The 18,291-nt window shown below is 47.8% G+C and overlaps 1 protein-coding gene across 1 annotated transcript in view; it reads right to left on the reverse strand.

Annotated features, from left to right (window-relative positions):
* The window catches only part of MYO7A (myosin VIIA), a 104,505-nt gene that overhangs the window by 13,000 nt on the left and 73,214 nt on the right, over nucleotides 1–18,291 (reverse strand). Inside the window, 7 exon segments of the mRNA XM_087720975.1 lie at nucleotides 3,327–3,440; nucleotides 6,240–6,345; nucleotides 8,418–8,573; nucleotides 8,883–9,036; nucleotides 11,084–11,241; nucleotides 12,993–13,117; nucleotides 16,399–16,589. Coding sequence (XP_087577101.1) covers nucleotides 3,327–3,440; nucleotides 6,240–6,345; nucleotides 8,418–8,573; nucleotides 8,883–9,036; nucleotides 11,084–11,241; nucleotides 12,993–13,117; nucleotides 16,399–16,589 — 1,004 coding nt within the window.

Consider the following 18,291-nt stretch of genomic DNA (forward strand, 5'->3'; position numbering starts at 1 on the left):
CCTCCGCGAGCTGCACTGGCTGCCCATTGGTCTCCGGACACGCTTCAAGGTGGTAGTCGTCACTTATAAAGCCCTACATGGTATCGGACCTGGGTACTTGAGAGACCGCCTCCTGCCAGTCACCTCCCAAAGACCTATCAGATCCCACAGACTGGGCCTCCTCCGAATTCCATCTGCCGGCCAATGTCGGCTGGCAACTCCCCGGGGGAGGGCCTTCTCTGTGGCTGCTCCGGCCCTCTGGAACGATCTCCCCGTGGAGATCCGGACCCTTACTACCCTTCCGAGGTGCCGAGGTGGCGCAGTGGGTAGAGTGCAGTACTGCAGGCCACTTCAGCTGACTGCTATCTGCAGTTCAGCGGTTCAAATCTCACCGGCTCAAGATCGACTCAGCCTTCCATCCTTCCGAGGTGGGTGAAATGAGGACCCGGATTGTTGTTGGGGGCGATATGCTGACTTTGTAAACCGCTTAGAGAGGGCTGAAAGCCCTATGAAGCAGTATATAAGTCTAACTGCTATTCCGGCCTTCCGCAAAGTGGTTAAGACCTGGCTGTTCCGGCAGGCCTGGGGCTGTTGAACTATCCAGCCCCATTCGAGGTTACGGCTGTTGTAGAATTTTAAATTGTTGTTTTTATTTTATTTTTGTATCCCCTCCCTTTTTTTTTTTATTGTGAGCCGCCCTGAGTCTCTCGGGAATAGGGCGGCATGCAAACTCGATAAAACTAAACTAAACTAAACGAATGGGTAGGTGGTCATGTGACCGGGTGGGCGTGGCCAACTCGACGTAACTTATGCCTTAGCTGTGACAATGTAATCAGGGTTAACTGGAGAGGCAGTTTCTGTAAGCAGGGCAATAAAGATGAGGCTAGAAACAACACCTTCCTGCCTTCCTTACAGGATTAGCCCCGTAAAGTGGAAAAAAACAAAAGGAGATTTCTTCCAACAATCCGTTCTCTGAACTACTTAGAAAGTTACCAACCGGTTCTCCCGAATAGGTGCGAACTGGCTGAATCCCACCACTGTAGTATTAGTAATCTCTGAGAGTCCAGACTGAGCTCATGACTCTTAGAGGGAGGGCTAAGGACCAGATGGCTGCATGGAAGATAAACCCATTCTCAAACATTCAGTCAGAACTGGAGAAGCTTCTTGGATGAGGAGAGAAACATCTTCAAGGGAAAATGTCCAGTTGCCTCTTGAAAAAACACCTTTGGGACAATCATGATCTGGATGATAAGACAATCTCCATGGACATTTTCCCTTGAAAATGTTTTGCTTAAGTTTGATGTAGCCACCTAACATTCTTGACCAGATATGCTATTATCTACCTTAAGGTTCATTTTTGGATATTCAACAGTGCAGGGATCTCTTAGTGGTCTCCTGTTGGGGCCCAGCAGGAGACGTTGGAGCTGCCACCAGACTCCGACAGTGAGGGGCCCAATGAGTTGGCTCTGGAGGATGTGTAGGACCCTGGACAGGGTTCCGACTCCGAGCAGGGTGCAGAGAGGCTGGTTGGCCACCAGGAGGTGCCTGAGCCTTGGACCAGTGGGGAGGAGACAAGGGAGTGTGATCCTGACATCATGCATTGGAGCAGTGGGGAGGAGACAAGGGAATTGTTCTTGGATGCCCGACACCGGAGAGCTAATAGGCATAAGGAACAGTTACGCAGTTATAGGAGATAATTGCACTCAGCCGGTGGTAATGAGGCTCCTCTCAAGACTATAAAAGGAATGATTGTGCACACGCCCTTTGCAGGAGTCAACGTATTCATTAGAGTTGGAGAACTCTCGTGGCTAGCTTGGCAGGCTGGATTGCTGCCAACATCTTGTCTGTGCTGGATTGCTGCCAAGGTCCTGTCTGTGTGGGGAGGGGAGTCAGAACAGTCTCCTGTTCTAATATTAACAAAATCACAGAATAACAGAGTTGGAAAGGACTTTGGAGGTCTCCTAATCCAACCCCCTGCTCAAGGTGGACACCCTGTATGCCATGTCCAATGTCTTCTTAAAAACCTCAAGTAATGGAGCACCCCCACAACTCCTGGTGGCAAGTTATTCCACTGGTTAATTGTCAAGCATTTTCTCCTTAATTCCAGGTTGATTTTCTCCTTGATCAGTTTCCACCCGTTGCTTCTTGTTCTGCCCTCAGGTGCTTTGGAGAAAAGATTGAGCCCCCTCTTTTTTTCTGGCAGCCCCTCAAATATTGGGAGACTGCTATCATGTCAGCCCCTAGTCCTTCTCTTCGTTAGACTAAGAGGAAGGTAAAGGTTCCCCTCGCACATCTGTGCTAGTTGTTCCCGACTCTAGGGGGCGGTGCTCATCTCCGTTTCAAAGCCGAAGAGCCAGCGCTGTCCGAAGACGTCTCCGTGGTCATGTGGCCGGCATGACTCAACTTCCGAAGCCGCACGGAACGTTGTTTCCTTCCCACCAAAGTTGGTTCCTATTTTTCTACTTGCATTTTTCATGTGCTTTCGAACTGCTAGGTTGGCAGAAGCTGGGACAAGTCACGGGAGCTCATTCCGTTATGTGGTGCTGGGGATTCGAACCGCTGAACTGCCGACCTTTCTGATCGACAAGCTCAGCATCTTAGCCACTGAGCCACTGCGTCCCTAGGAAGGTTGTAAAATGAGGCAAAACTCACTTAACTGCCTTGCTCAACAGTGGAAATTTTGGACTCGATTGTGGTCATAAGGCGAGGAAAAAATTCCAGCTTTGGTCCCAGTATGGATTCCCAGTTGCTTTACAGAATGCAAATCACATTAAAATTTAAAGTGAATTAACTTCTCCCCGTCCCAATTCCAAAGAAAGAACAAAACAGTGAAGGAGAAAAAAAGGGGGGGAAATAATAGAAACAGAATAAAAAAATAAATCCAGAGCAAGACAGAGAGTCCCCGACTTACGACCACAATTGGGCCCAAATTTTCTGTTTTTAAGCGAGACATTTATGAAGAGGGTTTCGCCCCCATTTTACGACCTTTCTTGCCGTACGTTGTTAAGTGAATCCCTGCTTGTTGAGTGGATTTGGCTTCCCCTTTGTCAGAAAGTCGCAAAAATGGATCGCGTGACACCCCCCCCCCCAATGAGTCATGGGAGCTCATTCCGTTACGCGGCGCTAGGGATTTGAACCGCCGAACTGCTGACCTTTCTGATTGACAAGATCAGCGTCTTAGCCACTGAGCCACCACGTCCCTTCGTTAGACGAGACATACCCAATTCCTGCAACCATTCTTCGTACCTTTTAGGCTTCCAATATTAATAGGCCGGGCTTGGGAAGCTTCCGTTAACATGGGATATAAGTCCGAATAAAGTCCAGCTTGCAATAAGTTGTAAACTCACCTTGTCCGAAATCTTGATAAAAAGACTGAATCCCTCCGATGATTTCAAGAGGAGCCGTTTGGAGATGCTTTGACAGAAATCCTTGGCTTTCGTGCCCGATTCCACTTCAAATGCCTGGGGAAACAAGGAAGAAGAAGAAGAAGGTGGGTGGAAGGGAGAGAAAGAGAAGGAGAGAGGGTAGGAAGGAGAAGAAAGAGGGCAGAAGTAGGGGAGAGGTAAGAGAAGGAAGAAGGGGATGGAGAGGAGGAAGGAAGGAAGTAGAGAAGGAAGGGAGGGAGAAAAGAAAGAGAAAATAAGGTGAGATGTGGAGGAGAGGTAGGGGAAGAAAGAGGTAAGGAGAGGTGGGTGGGAGGGAGAGAAAGAGAAGAAGAGGAGGAAGAGAGAGAAAGAGAAGGAGAGAGAGTAGGAAAGAGAAGAAAGAGGGTAGGAGTAGGGGAGAGTTAAGGGAAGGAAGGGGATGGAGAGGAGGAAGGAAGGAAGTAGAGAAGGAAGGGAGGGAGAAAAGAAAAGAAAGAGAAAATAAGGTGAGATGTGGAGGAGAGGTAGGGGAAGAAAGAGGTAAGGAGAGGTGAGTGGGAGGGAGAGAAAGAGAAGAAGAGGAGGAAGAGAGAGAAAGAGAAGGAGAGAGGGTAGGAAGGAGAAGAAAGAGGGTAGGAGTAGGGGAGAGGTAAGAGAAGGAAGAAGGGGATGGAGAGGAGGAAGGAAGGAAGTAGAGAAGGAAGGGAGGGAAAAAAGAAAAGAAAGAGAAAATAAGGTGATGTCTTAGCAGGTGCGAAGGATGGTAAACAAAGCATTCCAAACTATACCTTATAACCTTTTAAATGGAATAATAATAATATAAGAATGGCAAAGAAAAAGAATAACCATGTGAATGTATACCTATAATCTGTATGTAAGAGAATAAACGACAGTAAAAATATAAAGCACAATATAGGTAAATAATATTTGGTTATAAATAGCTAAGTATAAATAAATATAGAATTGTACATAAAAATGGATAACGAATAAAGGGACCATGAATGCAAGATAGAAATGTATAGAAGGGAAAAACTGTAAAGAAACCGATTCGGAACTGCTGTATGATATACGATGGAACTTATTGTTCCTATGTTGTTTTTAAGTCATGTGTTTGTTTCTGTTGATGTGCTTATGTGTTTAAAATAAAAATTTATTAAGAGAAAGAAAGAAAGAAAGAAAGAAAGAAAGAAAGAAAGAAAGAAAGAAAGAAAGAAAGAAGAAACCTAGTTTCATACAAGCTGAGTTCGCCTCTTGGGCCAAACTAGGGTTTAAACATGGCTTACTCAATTCATTATAAATCAGTTGGCTGGGTGAGCCCAACTGCGTGGTTAGAAGACACTTGGCCAAACTAAATAAACCATGATGGTTTAATGCGATGCATTAACTCTGATAGCAGGAAATCTTCAAGCCAGCTTGGCCGCTGAAAGTGGCAGCTGTGTTTAAAAGTAGTCCTAGAGTTACAACCACTTGTTTAACAACCGTTTCTAGTTGCGATGGCACTGAAAGAAATGATTGAAGGCCGGTCTTCACACTTACGACCAATGCAACGTCCTCAGGTCACGTGATCACCATTTGCCGCCTTCCCAGGTGGTTTCCGACAAGCAAAGTCAAAGCGGGAGGGTGGGGGGGGAATCTGGATTTGCTTAACGACCATATGTGTCACTGAAGGAGTGCACTGATTTGCTTAACAATCTTGGGAAGGAAGGCCCTGAAATTGGGCGTGCCACGTTTAATATTCGCCTTGCTTGGCAGAAACAGAAATTCTCATCCCAATTGGGGTCGTAAGTTGAGGAATACCTGCGTTTATGGGTTACAGGTAGTTCTTGATTTACAACAGCTGATGTGACTTATGACCCTTTTTTTCACACTTACAACTGCTGCAGCATCTCCATGGCCACATGATCAAAATTCAGACACTGACTCATATTTATGGTGGTTGAGGCGCCCTTTCGCGACCTTCTTACAAGCAAATGAGAAAGCCAGATTCACTTAACAACCGGCTTGCTAACTTATCAACTGCAGCGATTCACTTAACAACCAGGTCATTAACAACAGGTGCAGCGATTCACTTAACTACCAGGTTATTAACAGATGCAATGATTCACTTAACAACCAGGTCATTAACTTATCAATTGCTGTGATTCACTTAACAACCAGGTCATTAACAACAGGTGCAGTGATTCACTTAAGAACCAGGTTATTAACAAGTGCAATGATTCACTTAACAACCAGGTCCCTAACTTATCAATTGCTGTGATTCACTTAACAACCAGGTCATTAACAACAGGTGCAGCGATTCACTTAACAACCAGGTTATTAACTTAACAGGTGCAATGATTCACTTAACAACCGTGTTCCTAACTTATCAATTGCTGTGATTCACTTAACAACCAGGTCATTAACAACAGGTGCCGTGATTCACTTAACAACCTGCACCTGTTATTAACTTAACAGGTGCAACGATTCACTTAACAACCGGGTTCCTAATTTATCAATTGCTGTGATTCACTTAACAACCAGGTCATTAACAACAGGCGCAGTGATTCACTTAAGAACCAGGTTATTAACTTAACAGGTGCAATGATTCACTTAACAACCAGGTCCCTAACTTATCAATTGCTGTGATTCACTTAACAACCAGGTTATTAACTGAATAGGTGCAGTGATTCACTTAGCAACTGGACTACTAACTTATCAACTGTAGCGATTCACTTAACAACGATGGCAAGAAAGGTTGTAAAACGGGGCAAAACTCACTAAACAAATATTACACTTAATAACAGCAAATTTTGGGCTCCGTTGTGGCCGTAAGGCGAGGACGACCTGTATTTCCTTAACCAAAGGGACCCGGGCTGGACTCTTCCTATTGATCAGGCCAAGAGTTTTTGATTTTACCTCATCGGTGTCATCCGGGAAATAGACTTTATGGAAAATCTGCGTCGTTTTATGCTGAATGGCCTCCACTTCCACCAAATGGGGAGGGTATTTTCGGGACCCGTTCCTACAAGAGACAATGTTAAAGGTTAAATGGATCGTTGTCTTCAAAGAGGAGAATATATTTATGTTGTTTTTTTAATTTGGATCTCGCTTCGGGATTTGGTGCTAGTGTTGAAAAAAAGAAACGTTGACTTTGGTTTTTGCAGATGAGATGGATTCCTTGTTGTAGAAATGGCTAGTTATATACTCGGGGTAGGGCCTTCTCTGTACTGCTCCGGCCCTGTGGAACGACCTACACAGCCAAGGTGGCGCAGTGGTTAAATGCAGCACTGCAGGCTACTGCTAGATCAGCAGGTCAGCGGTTCAAATCCCACCGGCTCAGGGTTGACTCAGTCTTCCATCCTTCCGAGGTGGGTAAAATGAGGACCCAGATTGTTGTTGGGGGCAATATGATGACTCTGTAATCCGCTTAGAGAGGCCTGAAAGGCCTATGAAGCGGTATATAAGTCTACTGCTATATTGCTATTGCTACCCGTAGAGATCCGGGCCCTCCCCACTCTCTCGGCCTTCTGAAAAGCCACTAAAACCTGGCTATTCCGGCAGGCCTGGGGCTGTTGACCTCTTGAACGAGGTCCAGCCCCACCCAGATTGAGTGTATGGTGCGTTATTTTTAAACTGTTTCTTTCATTTTTAACTCCTTATTTTAAATTGTCTCTGTAAGCCGCCCGGAGTCCTACGGGATCGGGCGGCATATAAATTTATTAAAAGTTTAAAAAGTTAAAAAGTAATGTGTGAAAGTTAAAAGTTGAGGTTGTGATCTTGTGCTGTGCTAAAAAGAGTCGGGAGTCAAACGCCTTTTTCTCTCTCTCTCCTTGTACCTCGTATTTTCATATTTTGGACACCCAACCAGCTTTCGCGCCTAAAGCGGAACTACAATTCACGGTCTCCTAGTGATTGGACTTAAGTTACCCAGCTTGGTTTTGTGCCTAGGACTGGGCTAGAAATTCACTCACCCAGCTGGCCTTCCAGACTAAAAAGGGACTAGAACTCGCAGTCTCCTGGTGAATGGCCCAAAGACACCCAACCAGCTTCCGTGCCTAAAGTGGAACTAGAATTCACCAACTCCTAGTAATTGGCCCAAAGTTTCCCAGCTGGCTTTCGTGCCTAAGGCGGAGCTAGAATTTACAGTCTCCTGGAGCTGGGCCAAAGACACTCAGCTGGCTCTCATGCCTAAGGTGGAACTAGAACTCCCCAGGTCCTGTTGATTGGCCCAAAGTCAGCCAACCAGCTTTTGTGCCCAAGTGAAACTAGAATTCACCATCTCCTAGCGATCGGCCCAAAGTTACCCAGATGGTTTTCAAGCCTAAGGTGGGACTAAAACAGTGGTGGGATTCAAATAATTTAACAACTGGTTCTCTGCCCTAATGCCCATCTGGGTAGGTGGGGCTCGGTGGTCATGTGACTGGGTGGGCGTGGCCAAGTCAATGTCACTCAGGTCGATGGGCACTTCGCCTTAGTTGTTACAATGGTAATAAGGGTTAACCGGAGAGGCAGTTTCTGTAGGCAGGGCAATAAAGATTTGGCTAGAAACAACGCCAGAATGTTTCCTTCCTTACAGGATTAGCCCTGTAAAGTGGGGGGAAAAAATGAGATTTCTTCCAACAATCGGTTCTCTGAACTACTTAGAAAGTTACCAACCGGTTCTCCCGAATAGGTGCGAACCGGCTGAATCCCACCACTGGACTAGAACTCACCATCACCCAGTGCCTAGCCCAGCCTCTTTGACCTGAAACCCGAACTGTCTTTCACTCAGCGGTGGGCTTCACATTTTGTTACCACCGGTTCACCCCCCCACGCGTGCGCCACTTCCATGCGCGCGCCCGGCCTTCCACGCATGTGCTTTGCTCATGAGTGCACCGTCCATGTATGTGCCTGGCCTCAAAACACGTGTCTAAATAGGACGGCATAGAGCTGGAGGCGGGTGGATGGGCCCTCGCCCCATTTCCGTAACCGCTACGAACCGGCTGAATGCAACTTCTGCTGTAACTACTTCTGTACTCAGTGGATTGATTCTCCTATTCTCAGCCGATTCGTCATTCCCCAAAGATGGAGGGTTTTCGGAGACGGGGCACAAACCTCAGCGCTTTCTGCAGCCTCTGAAGGCAGTCGTTGGCGAGCGGGTGATGCTTCCGAGACTGGACGAATCTCTGGACGTGAAGGAGCAGGACGTTGCTCGGCGCAAAGAGACCCGTGCACAGCCAGAGCAGCTCCCAGCCTTTCTCCTCGCTGTACCTTTCCCGCAAAGAACATAAACCACACGCTAATATTCCAGGAAAAGAGATAAAGAGATTCCTTCAAAGCCAGCTAGGCTCCGAGTGATCGCATGATCTGCAGTTAGCGACGTGCAGGAGTTCGTTTAGTGACTGTCCGAAATCACTGGAAAAAAGCAACCTACAACTGTTTTTTTTTGCACTCACAGCCGTTGTCGTATCCCCCCTCCCCCCCCCCCGTGGTTTGCGTACGGCGGTTCTGTTCCTGGGAGGAAAAGATTTGGCGCAATCAGAACGCGGCGGACCAGAGAGAGAAGGCAAAGCCACTTACTTCACGTGGTTGTCCGTCAGTTGCTTCAGGACCTGCGAATAAATCTCGTCTCGGAGGGCTTCCGCCTTCAAGGCCCCTTCGAAGATTTGATCTGTCAGCTCATTCACTGAGCGGGTCCGTTTGGAGGGGTAATCGCCCATGTACTTCAGGATGGGTGTCCAGGTTAAGGATGTAAGTAAAGATGAGGATCCCTCCCTCCCTCCCTCCCTGCTTTTCCTTCCTTCCTTCCTTCCTTCCTTCCTTCCTTCCTTCCTTCCTTCCTTCCTTCCTTCCTTCCTTCTTTCCTTCCTTCCTTTCCCAAATGAGCTTTATTTTAAGGCTGATTGGTTCTATGTTGAACACTTACTGAATTTCAATGTTTCCTTCCTTCTTCCTCCCTCCCTCCCACCCTGTCATTCAGTTATTCCTTTACTTTACTTCTTTCTTTCCTTCCTTCCTTCCTTCCTGTCATTTTCTCCCTTCCTTCTTCCCACCCACCTTGTCATTCTGTCACTTCTTTCCTTCCTTCCTTCCCTCCCACCTTGTCATTTCTTTTTCTTTCTTTCTTTCTTTCTTTCTTTCTTTCTTTCTTTCTTTTTCTTTCTTTCTTTTTCTTTCTTTTTCTTTCTTTATATATTTCTTTTTCTTTCTTTATATATTTCTTTCTTTCTTTCTTTCTTTCTTTCTTTCTTTCTTTCTCTTTCTTTCCTTCCTTCCTCCCTGTCATTTTCTTTCTTCCTTCCTCCCACCCACCCACCCTGTTATTTCTTTCTTTTCTTCCTCCATCCCACCATCATTTATTTTTCTCATTCTTTTCTTTCGTTCTTTCCTCCCTCCCTCCCTCCCTACCATTTTCTTCCTCCAATCCTGTCATTCTGTTATTTTCCTTCCTTCCATCCCTCAAACTCTGTCATTCTGTCATTTCCTTTCTTCCTTCCCTCCCTATCATACTGTCATTACCTTCCTTCCTTCCTTCCTTCCTTCCTTCCTTCCTTCCTTCCTTCCTGCCTGCCTGCCTGCCTGCCTGCCTTCCTGCCTTCCTTCCTTCCTTCCCAAAATGAAGTTTTAATTTTAAGTCTGATTGGTTCTATGGTGAACACTTTACTGAATTTCAATCTGTTTCCTTCTTTCCTTCCCTTCCTCCCTCCTTCCCCTCCTCCCTATCTGTTCATTCTGTCATTTCCTCCCTCCCTCCCTCCTTTTGTATGACCAGTCCATAGTGAACCCCAGAGCTGGAGAAATCTTGTCCCTTCATCGAGAAGCTAATCTAAATGAAAGCCAGGAGGAAAAGGAAGGTGAACTGAAGTCCCCTCAAGAGCTGGCAGTGGCTACCCATCTGGCCGGCTTCCCAAATGGCCAAGGCCAATTCACGGCAGTCCTGGAGAACCCTGGCTTTGACGATAATGAGGCTGCCTCTGAAGGCCATCTACTGGCAGATGAGTGGGCTTCTTTGGGCAGTCTGGTGGCCCTCTAGGACAGGGGTCTCCAACCTTGGCAACTTGACTGGTGGACTTCAACTCCCAGAATTCCTCAGCCAGCGCATGCTGGCTGAGGAATTCTGGGAGTTGAAGTCCACCAGTCGTCAAGTTGCCACGGTTGGAGACCCTCTGCTCTAGAAGAACTAGTCCTGGACTAGATGGACCTGGGGTCCCATCCAGCAGGCCACCACTTATGTTCCAAGGAAACCAGCATCAGACCCCATAAGATGTGTCATATGTGGAAAAAATGGCCGCCTCAGAATGGTTGACTCTGAAAATGGCCGCCTCAAAATGGTTGACTCTGAAAATGGCCACCTCAAAATGGTTGACTCCAAAAATGGCCGCCTCAAAATGGTTGACTCTGAAAATGGCCACCTCAAAATGGTTGACTCTGAAAATGGCTGCCTCAAAATGGTTGACTCTGAAAATGGCCGCCTCAAAATGGTTGACCCTTGAAAATGGCCACCTCAAAATGAATGGTTGACTCTGAAAATGGTCGCCTCAAAATGGTTGACTCTGAAAATGGTCGCCTCAAAATGGTTGACTCTTGAAAATGGCCGCCTCAAAATGGTTGACTCTGAAAATGGCCACCTCAAAATGCCACCTCAAAATGGTTGACTCTGAAAATGGCCACCTCAAAATGGTCTACTCTGAAAATGGCCACCTCAAAATGGTTGACTCTTGAAAATGGCCAACCAAAATGGTTGACTCTGAAAATGGCCACCTCCGAACTCAGAAGGATATCAATGAAAGCCATGCAGGCTTCTTGAGACAGCTCCTCACTGCTCAGGACCTTCTTCAGCAAGGGCTGTTTGATCGGCTCCCTGGTGTAGGACCACAACTTGTCTTTCCCACGGTTTTTGCTGATCATCACCCTGCTCAGGGTGTGTTTGGGAGGAGGCCTGGTGGGGAAAACAGACTGTCAACCTTGGCCTGGACCACCAGCCAGTACTGCTCGGGAAAATGGCACTGTTGTAGCCCGCCAGCAGCCAGCGGAGTTGGCAGCAGATCTGGACAGTGAGGAGGGTTGGGGAGGAACCTGGGCCAGTCCTGGAGTCTGGGGAAGGCTCGGACGAGGGCTCTGTGTCGGAGGCAGAGAGGGGGCCAGAGCCATATGCCAGTTATCAGCTGCCTCCGGAGTCAGACATCAGTGAGGCAGAAGAACAGCTGGAGCCTCTTCCCAGTGTGCGCATGCGCAGAGTTGCCAGACAAAGGAAACAGATAAAGAACAGGGGTCGACTTGGGAGTAAGGCCAGATGATGAATGGCCCCTCCCAGAGGAAATAAAAGAGGAACGAAAGGGGAGTGGAGTTTGCAGGAGACAATTAGTTCACTTCATTGGTTCGTGACTCTCCGAGACTCCTGGCCAAGTTTTGCAGATATCAGCCTGGCAGCTCTCCAAACCAGATAAGGTCTGTGACCGTAAATCCTCCCTCGAAAGACTTTGCTGGAGGTGAATGAGCAGAATTCACATCAAATTAATAAAAGTGGTTTTTTTGTCAGGACAAGGAATTTGCTTCATGCTCTTGGGAACCCTTGGTCAGAACAGGGACAATGCACCAATGTTTGTATGTGTGTTGCAGTGGTGGATTCTGGACCCCGTCGCAACTGGTACCTCAGGCATGCGTGCTGCGCACACATGCGCACACCACCACCCTGCGACACCCTAGCTGCTCGGCAGAGGTCACACAAGCGACGTACGGTGTGCGTGGGTGCGCAATTGGCCCATTTCACTCAAAAAGAGGTAAGGAACGCAGGCGGGCCCAAAGAGCCACCATTCCGGTACGGTGGCCGCTGTTCCCAGCTGCGTTCCGGGCCGTACCGCCTGGAATCTATCACTTGTGTGGTGGTTTCTGTGTGTTGTTCCTAGGAATGTATACCTTGCCTAAGGAAAGCAAAAACATTTAAAGAATGCTTACTGGAACTGGGAATGTCTCGTTTAATGAAGAGAAGGACTAGGGGAGACATGATAGCAGTCTTCCAATATCTCAGGGGTTGCCACAAAGAAGAGGGAGTCAAACTATTCTCCAAGGCACCTGAGACAAGAAGCAATGGGTGGAAACAGATCATGTTTACGACCCATATTTGTGTCCCAGGAGGTCACGCGATCTCCTTTTGCGACCTTCCGACAAGCGAAACCAATGGGGAAGCCGGATTCACTTAACAACCATGGGATTAACTTAACAAACTGCGGTGATTCACTCAGCAACGGTGGCAAGCAAGATCGCAAAATGTGGGCAAAACTCGCTTGACCAATGTCTCGCTTAGCAACCGAAATGCTGGGCTCGAATTGTGGCCGTAGGTTGGAGGACCACCTGCACAGATAGCAATAGCCAACTCTTCAGTGCTGTGAACTAAGAGCCGAGGTGGCGCAGTGGTTAGGGTGCAGTGCTGCAGGCCACTTCAGCTGACTGTTATCTGCAGTTCAGCGGTTCTAATCTCACCGGCTCAAGGTTGACTCAGCCTTCCATCCTTCCGAGGTGGGTGAAATGAGGACCCAGACTGTGGGGGGCGATATGCTGACTCTGTAAACCGCTTAGAGAGGGCTGGAAGCCCTGTGAAGCGGTATATAAGTCTAACTGCTATTGCTATTGCTATTGCTAACTCACCGAGTTCTTCACGCCTGATATGAAGCTCAATTTTGATAGTTTTACCTGAAATAATTGTAGGAGAATTCTTCCAGCGTGTACGGCTTGATCTTCTCTTCGCTGTCACTCATCACCAGCTGGGATGTCCTCACCACTTCTTGTTTCTGATTCGGAGTCATGGTAACCAAAGCCTGGAGGGGAGGGTGGGAGCAGAGAAGGTCCCAGGTAGTTATTGCAAATAAAAATGGACTGAAAACGAATAAGAGGAAATCCTGCGACCGCCACTTTCTTCAACATCCTCCCCAAAATTACATCCATATTTTGCACCACGGATTGTAAATCGGGGTCAGGAGCGGTACGGTGGCGCTCTCGAGGAAGAAATGGAGGAGAATTAAGAGTAGGAAAGGGAAGAAGAGGGGAGGAGTGGGGGGGAGAGGAAGGGGAAGGGAAAGGAGAGGAGGAAAGAAGAAGGGAGAGGAGAAGGGAGGGAAGGAAGGATGAAGTAGTAGGCTTGTTGAAAAGAAGAGGGGTTTATGGTATGGTAGAAAAGCAATCTTGATTATATTGTTAATTGTAGGGGGGAGAAAAAAATGTTATAAATGTTAAAAGATAAGACACATTATTAATAATCGTGGCATGACAAAACCGCGCTCCACTAAAGCACGGCCGATTAAACCGCGTCGCTGACGTCATCAGCAGGGCGACAACAGCGACCGCGGAGAAAAAAAGGCGCTTTAAAAAGTGTCTTGAAAGCAAGCCGATTTAAGTTAAGATAAGAGTTAGGTTTAGGGTTAGGTTTAGGGTTAGGTTTAGGGTTAGGTTAAGGGTTAGGTTTAAGGTTAGCGTTAGCGTTAGGTTAAGGGTTAGGTTTAGGGTTAGGTTTAGGGTTAGGTTTAGGGTTAGGTTTAGGGTTAGGTTTAGGGTTAGGTTAAGGGTTAGGTTTAGGGTTAGGTTTAGGGTTAGGTTAAGGGTTAGGTTTAGGGTTAGGTTTAGGGTTAGGTTTAGGGGGGTTAGGTTTAGGTTTAAGTTTAATTTTAGCTTTATCGTTCACAGCGTGCTTTTTTCATCGCGCTGTGATGACGTCAGCTACGCGGTTTCATCGAGCGCGCTTTAATCGAATGCGGTTTTGTGGTGGAACCTTAATAATAGGATTATCTGTATTGTTTAGTCTGTTTTAATTGTGTTTTGACAGCTAAGGAAGCCTTACCAGGTGAACACCGAACAAGTGCCAAGATGCCAACGTTCTCCAAAACGGGCAACCTCTAGAAATGTGGATTTTAATTTCCCAGGAACCATCCTTCCTCCTCCTCCTCCTCTCTGCAAACCCCACTCCCTTCTAACACTGATGACGTTCACAAGTCGGGTGATAAAACGCCTGCAGGAAAACCACCAAGCTCAGAGAGCACCAAGGACCCCACAGTGCAACCCCGAGTTACAAATATTTTCTTCTATACCCATAAGCAAACAATCGAGTAGAAACCAAGATTCTAATGAAGGAGTTACTAAGGGAGGGGGGGGAATCTACAACACTGTCCAGCCAAGCTACTGCATATAAATAAAGTAGAACCTGCCACCCCTCCCTTCTAGCACTGATCATGTTACATAGCTGGGTCGTGAAATATCTGCAAGAAAACAACCAGACTCAGAGAGCACTGCGGATACCACAGAACACTTTTAGAAAATTGGAATTGCTTCACTCATTCATTCATCCATCCATTCATCCATCCATTCATCCATCCATTCATCCATCCATTCATCCATCCATTCATCCATCCATTCATCCATCCATCCATCCATCCATTCATCCATCCATTCATCCATCCATTCATCCATCCATCCATTCATCCATCCATCCATCCATCCATTCATCCATCCATTCATCCATCCATTCATCCATCCATTCATCCATCCATTCATCCATCCATCCATCCATCCATCCATCCATCCATCCATCCATCCATCCATCCATCCATCCATCCATCCATCCATCCATTCATCCATCCATCCATCCATCCATCCATCCATCCATCCATCCATTCATCCATTCATCCATCCATTCATCCATCCATTCATCCATCCATTCATCCATCCATTCATCCATCCATTCATCCATCCATTCATCCATCCATTCATCCATCCATTCATCCACCCATTCATCCTGTTGTGGTCCACCAGCGGCCTGCAGTAGATTCGGACAGTGAGGAGGTTGGGGAGGAACCTGGGCCAGTCCTGGAGTCTGGGGAAGGCTCTGATGAGGGCTCTGTGTCGGAGGCAGAGATGAGGCAGTTATCAGCTGCCTTCGGAGTCAGGCATCAGTGGGTCAGAAGCACAGCTGGAAATTTTAATTTTCTAAATCTGTTCTGTGGTATTCGCGGTGCTCTCTGTGCCTAGTTGTTTGTAGCTCTGCGTGCGCAGAGTTTCCAGGCGGAGGGAACAGCTAAGGAACAAGAGTCGACTTGGGAGTGAAGCCACAAGCGGACAGCGAACGGCCCCTCCCACAGGGAATAAAAGAGGAGCGACAGGGGAGTGGAGTTTGCAGGAGACCATTAGTTCATTCCTGCGCTCTACATGGGGCAGCCCTTGAAGAGTATTCAGAGACTTCAACTCGTCCAGGACACAGCCGCGCGAGCGATTGTGGGTGCACCTTGGTACACCCACGTTACACCTATCCTCCGCGAGGTGCACTGGTTACCGATCAGTCTCCGGATACGCTTCAAGGTGCTAGTCGTCACTTATAAAGCCCTTCATGGTATTGGACCTGGGTACTTGAGAGACCGCCTGCTGCCAATTACCTCCCACAGACCCATTAGATCTCACAGGGTCGGCCTCCTCTGGGTGCCATCTACCAGCCAATGCCATCTGGCTATTACCCGGGGGAGGGCCTTCTCTGTAGCAGCTCCGGCCCTCTGGAACGAACTCCCCGCAGGGATTCGGACCCTCACCTCTCTCCAGGCCTTCCGGAAAGCCGTCAAAACCTGGCTCTGCCGGCAGGCCTGGGGGTGATGAGTTCCCTCCCCTCTCGACATGTATGGTTGTGCGACTGTTGTTTACTTTTATTATTTGTATTTTGTTTTTTTATGTTCCCCTTTTTCCCCCTTGAATTGTTCGCTGACCTGAGTCCTCCCGGAGAAGGGCGGCATACAAATAATAAAATTCTATTCTATTCTATTCTGCATTCTTGCATCTGAAAGATATCGGCCCGGCCACTCTCCAAGCCTGATAAAGGTCAGTAAGTGTGACCTATCTTGAAAGACTGTGGGAGAGGAAAGACTTTGACGGAGAGGAATTCACTGTCAATTAAATAAAAGGGGTTTATCGGGACGAGGACTCGGCTTTGTGATGCTGGGAAAGCCTAGGTTAGAACACATCGATCCATCCAATTTTGATGGCCTCCCAGTTCAACCAGTGACTGGATGGCTTCCGCCGGAAAACACCTATTTTTTTCTGTTCAAGGGTGCGTCAGGCGATTTACCACGATGTCCGGAGGAGGCGTGGTCATCGTGGGCAGGACATAGACCGAATCGGTTGGGAAGTCTCCTTTCTGCTTGGTCCGTTCATTGACTCCATTGGCCCAGCCAGAATTCATCACGTTTTCTCCTGTGTCCTGGTCCAGAATCAGCAAATCTCCTTTCAGGAAACTGAGGAAACCGGAGTCATCGCCAGCTGGAAGGAGATGGAATTGGAAGATGTTGGTGTGGAGGACAAGAGGAAGATCCGGATCGATCTAGAGAAGACCTCTGTGTGGTTGCCGTGACGATCTGGGCTCCAGACCAATGACCCCCTCAAGACCAAGGATGAACTAGATCAGGGGCCTCCAACTTGGCAACTTTAAGACTTGTGGACTTCAACTCCCAGAATTCCAGCAAAGCTGGCTGAGGAATTCTGGGAGTTGAAGTCCACAAGTCTTAACGTTGCCATGGTTGGAGGCCTCTGAACCACTAACATTCCTCAACATTGGCAGCTTTAAAAGACGTGGACTTCAACTCCCAGAATTCCCCAGTCAGCTGCAGATAGTTGTTAAGTTATAACTGTAACTGAGCCCAAAATTATGCTCGTAAGTTGCGGTGATTGTTAAAAAGATCACCGTGTGAACATTAATTGTACAATCTTTTTGGGGGGGGGTGATCATGAAATGAATCGCTGTGGGTATTAAGCGAATGCAGAGATCGGTGAGCAGATCTATTACTCAAATAGGGAAAAAGGAAAGGAGGAAGGGAGGAAGGAGGAAAGGAAGGAAGGAAAAAGAGAAAGGAGGAGAGACAGATTGAGAGAGAGAAAGGAAGGAGATAGAATAGGAGAAAGAATGGGAAGAGAGGGAGGGAGAATAGGAGAGAAAATGGGAAGGAAGGAAGGAAAGGAGAGAGAGAGGGAGGGAGGGAGGAAGGAAGGAGGGAGGGAGGGAGAATAGGAGAGAAAATGAGAAGGAAGGAAAGGAGAGAGAAGGAGGGAGGAAGGGAGGGAGGGAAGGAGGGAGGGAGAATAGGAGAGAAAATGGGAAGGGAGGAAGGGAGGAAGGGAGGGAAGGAGGAAGCGGGAGAGAAGATGAGAGAAGATGAGAAGGAAGGAAGGAAAGGAGAGAGAGGAGGGAGGGAGGAAGTGAGGGAAGGAGGGAGAATAGGAGAGAAAATGGGAAGGAAGGAAGGAAGGGAGGGAGGAAGGGAGGGAAGGAAGAAGGGGGAGAATAGGAGAGAAAATGGGAAGGAAGGAAGGAAAGGAGAGGGAGGGAGGGAGGGAGGAAGGGAGGGAAGGAGGGAGGAGGAAGGGAGGGAAGGAGGGAGGGAAAATAGGAGAGAAGATGAGAAGTAAGGGAAGGAGGAAGGGAGGGAAGGAGGAAGCGGGAGAGAATAGGAGACAAGATGAGAAGGAAGGAAGGGAGGAAGGGAGGGAAGGAAGAAGGGGGGAGAATAGGAGAGAAAATGGGAAGGAAGGAAAGGAGAGAGGGAGGGAGGAAGGGAGGGAGGGAAGGAGGGGGAGAATAGGAGAGAAAATGGGAAGGAAGGAAAGGAGAGAGGGAGGGAGGGAAGGAGAGAGGGAGAATAGGAGAGAAGATGAGAAGGAAGGGAGGAAGGGAGGGAAGGAGGGAGAATAGGAGAGAAGATGAGAAGGAAGGAAGGGAGGAAGGGAGGGAAGGAGGAAGCGGGAGAGAATAGGAGACAAGATGAGAAGGAAGGAAGGAAGGAAGGGAGGAAGGGAGGAAGGGAGGGAAGGAAGAAGGGGAGAGAATAGGAGAGAAAATGGGAAGGAAGGAAAGGAGAGAGGGAGGGAGGAAGGGAGGGAGGGAAGGAGGGGGAGAATAGGAGAGAAAATGGGAAGGAAGGAAAGGAGAGAGGGAGGGAAGGAGGGAGGGAGGGAGGAGAGAAGATGA

Source organism: Thamnophis sirtalis, unplaced genomic scaffold (assembly GCF_051295495.1).
Source record: "Thamnophis sirtalis isolate CommonGarterSnake01/CBP01778 unplaced genomic scaffold, rThaSir2_p1.2 scaffold_8, whole genome shotgun sequence".
In the NCBI taxonomy this organism is placed as follows: domain Eukaryota; kingdom Metazoa; phylum Chordata; class Lepidosauria; order Squamata; family Natricidae; genus Thamnophis; species Thamnophis sirtalis.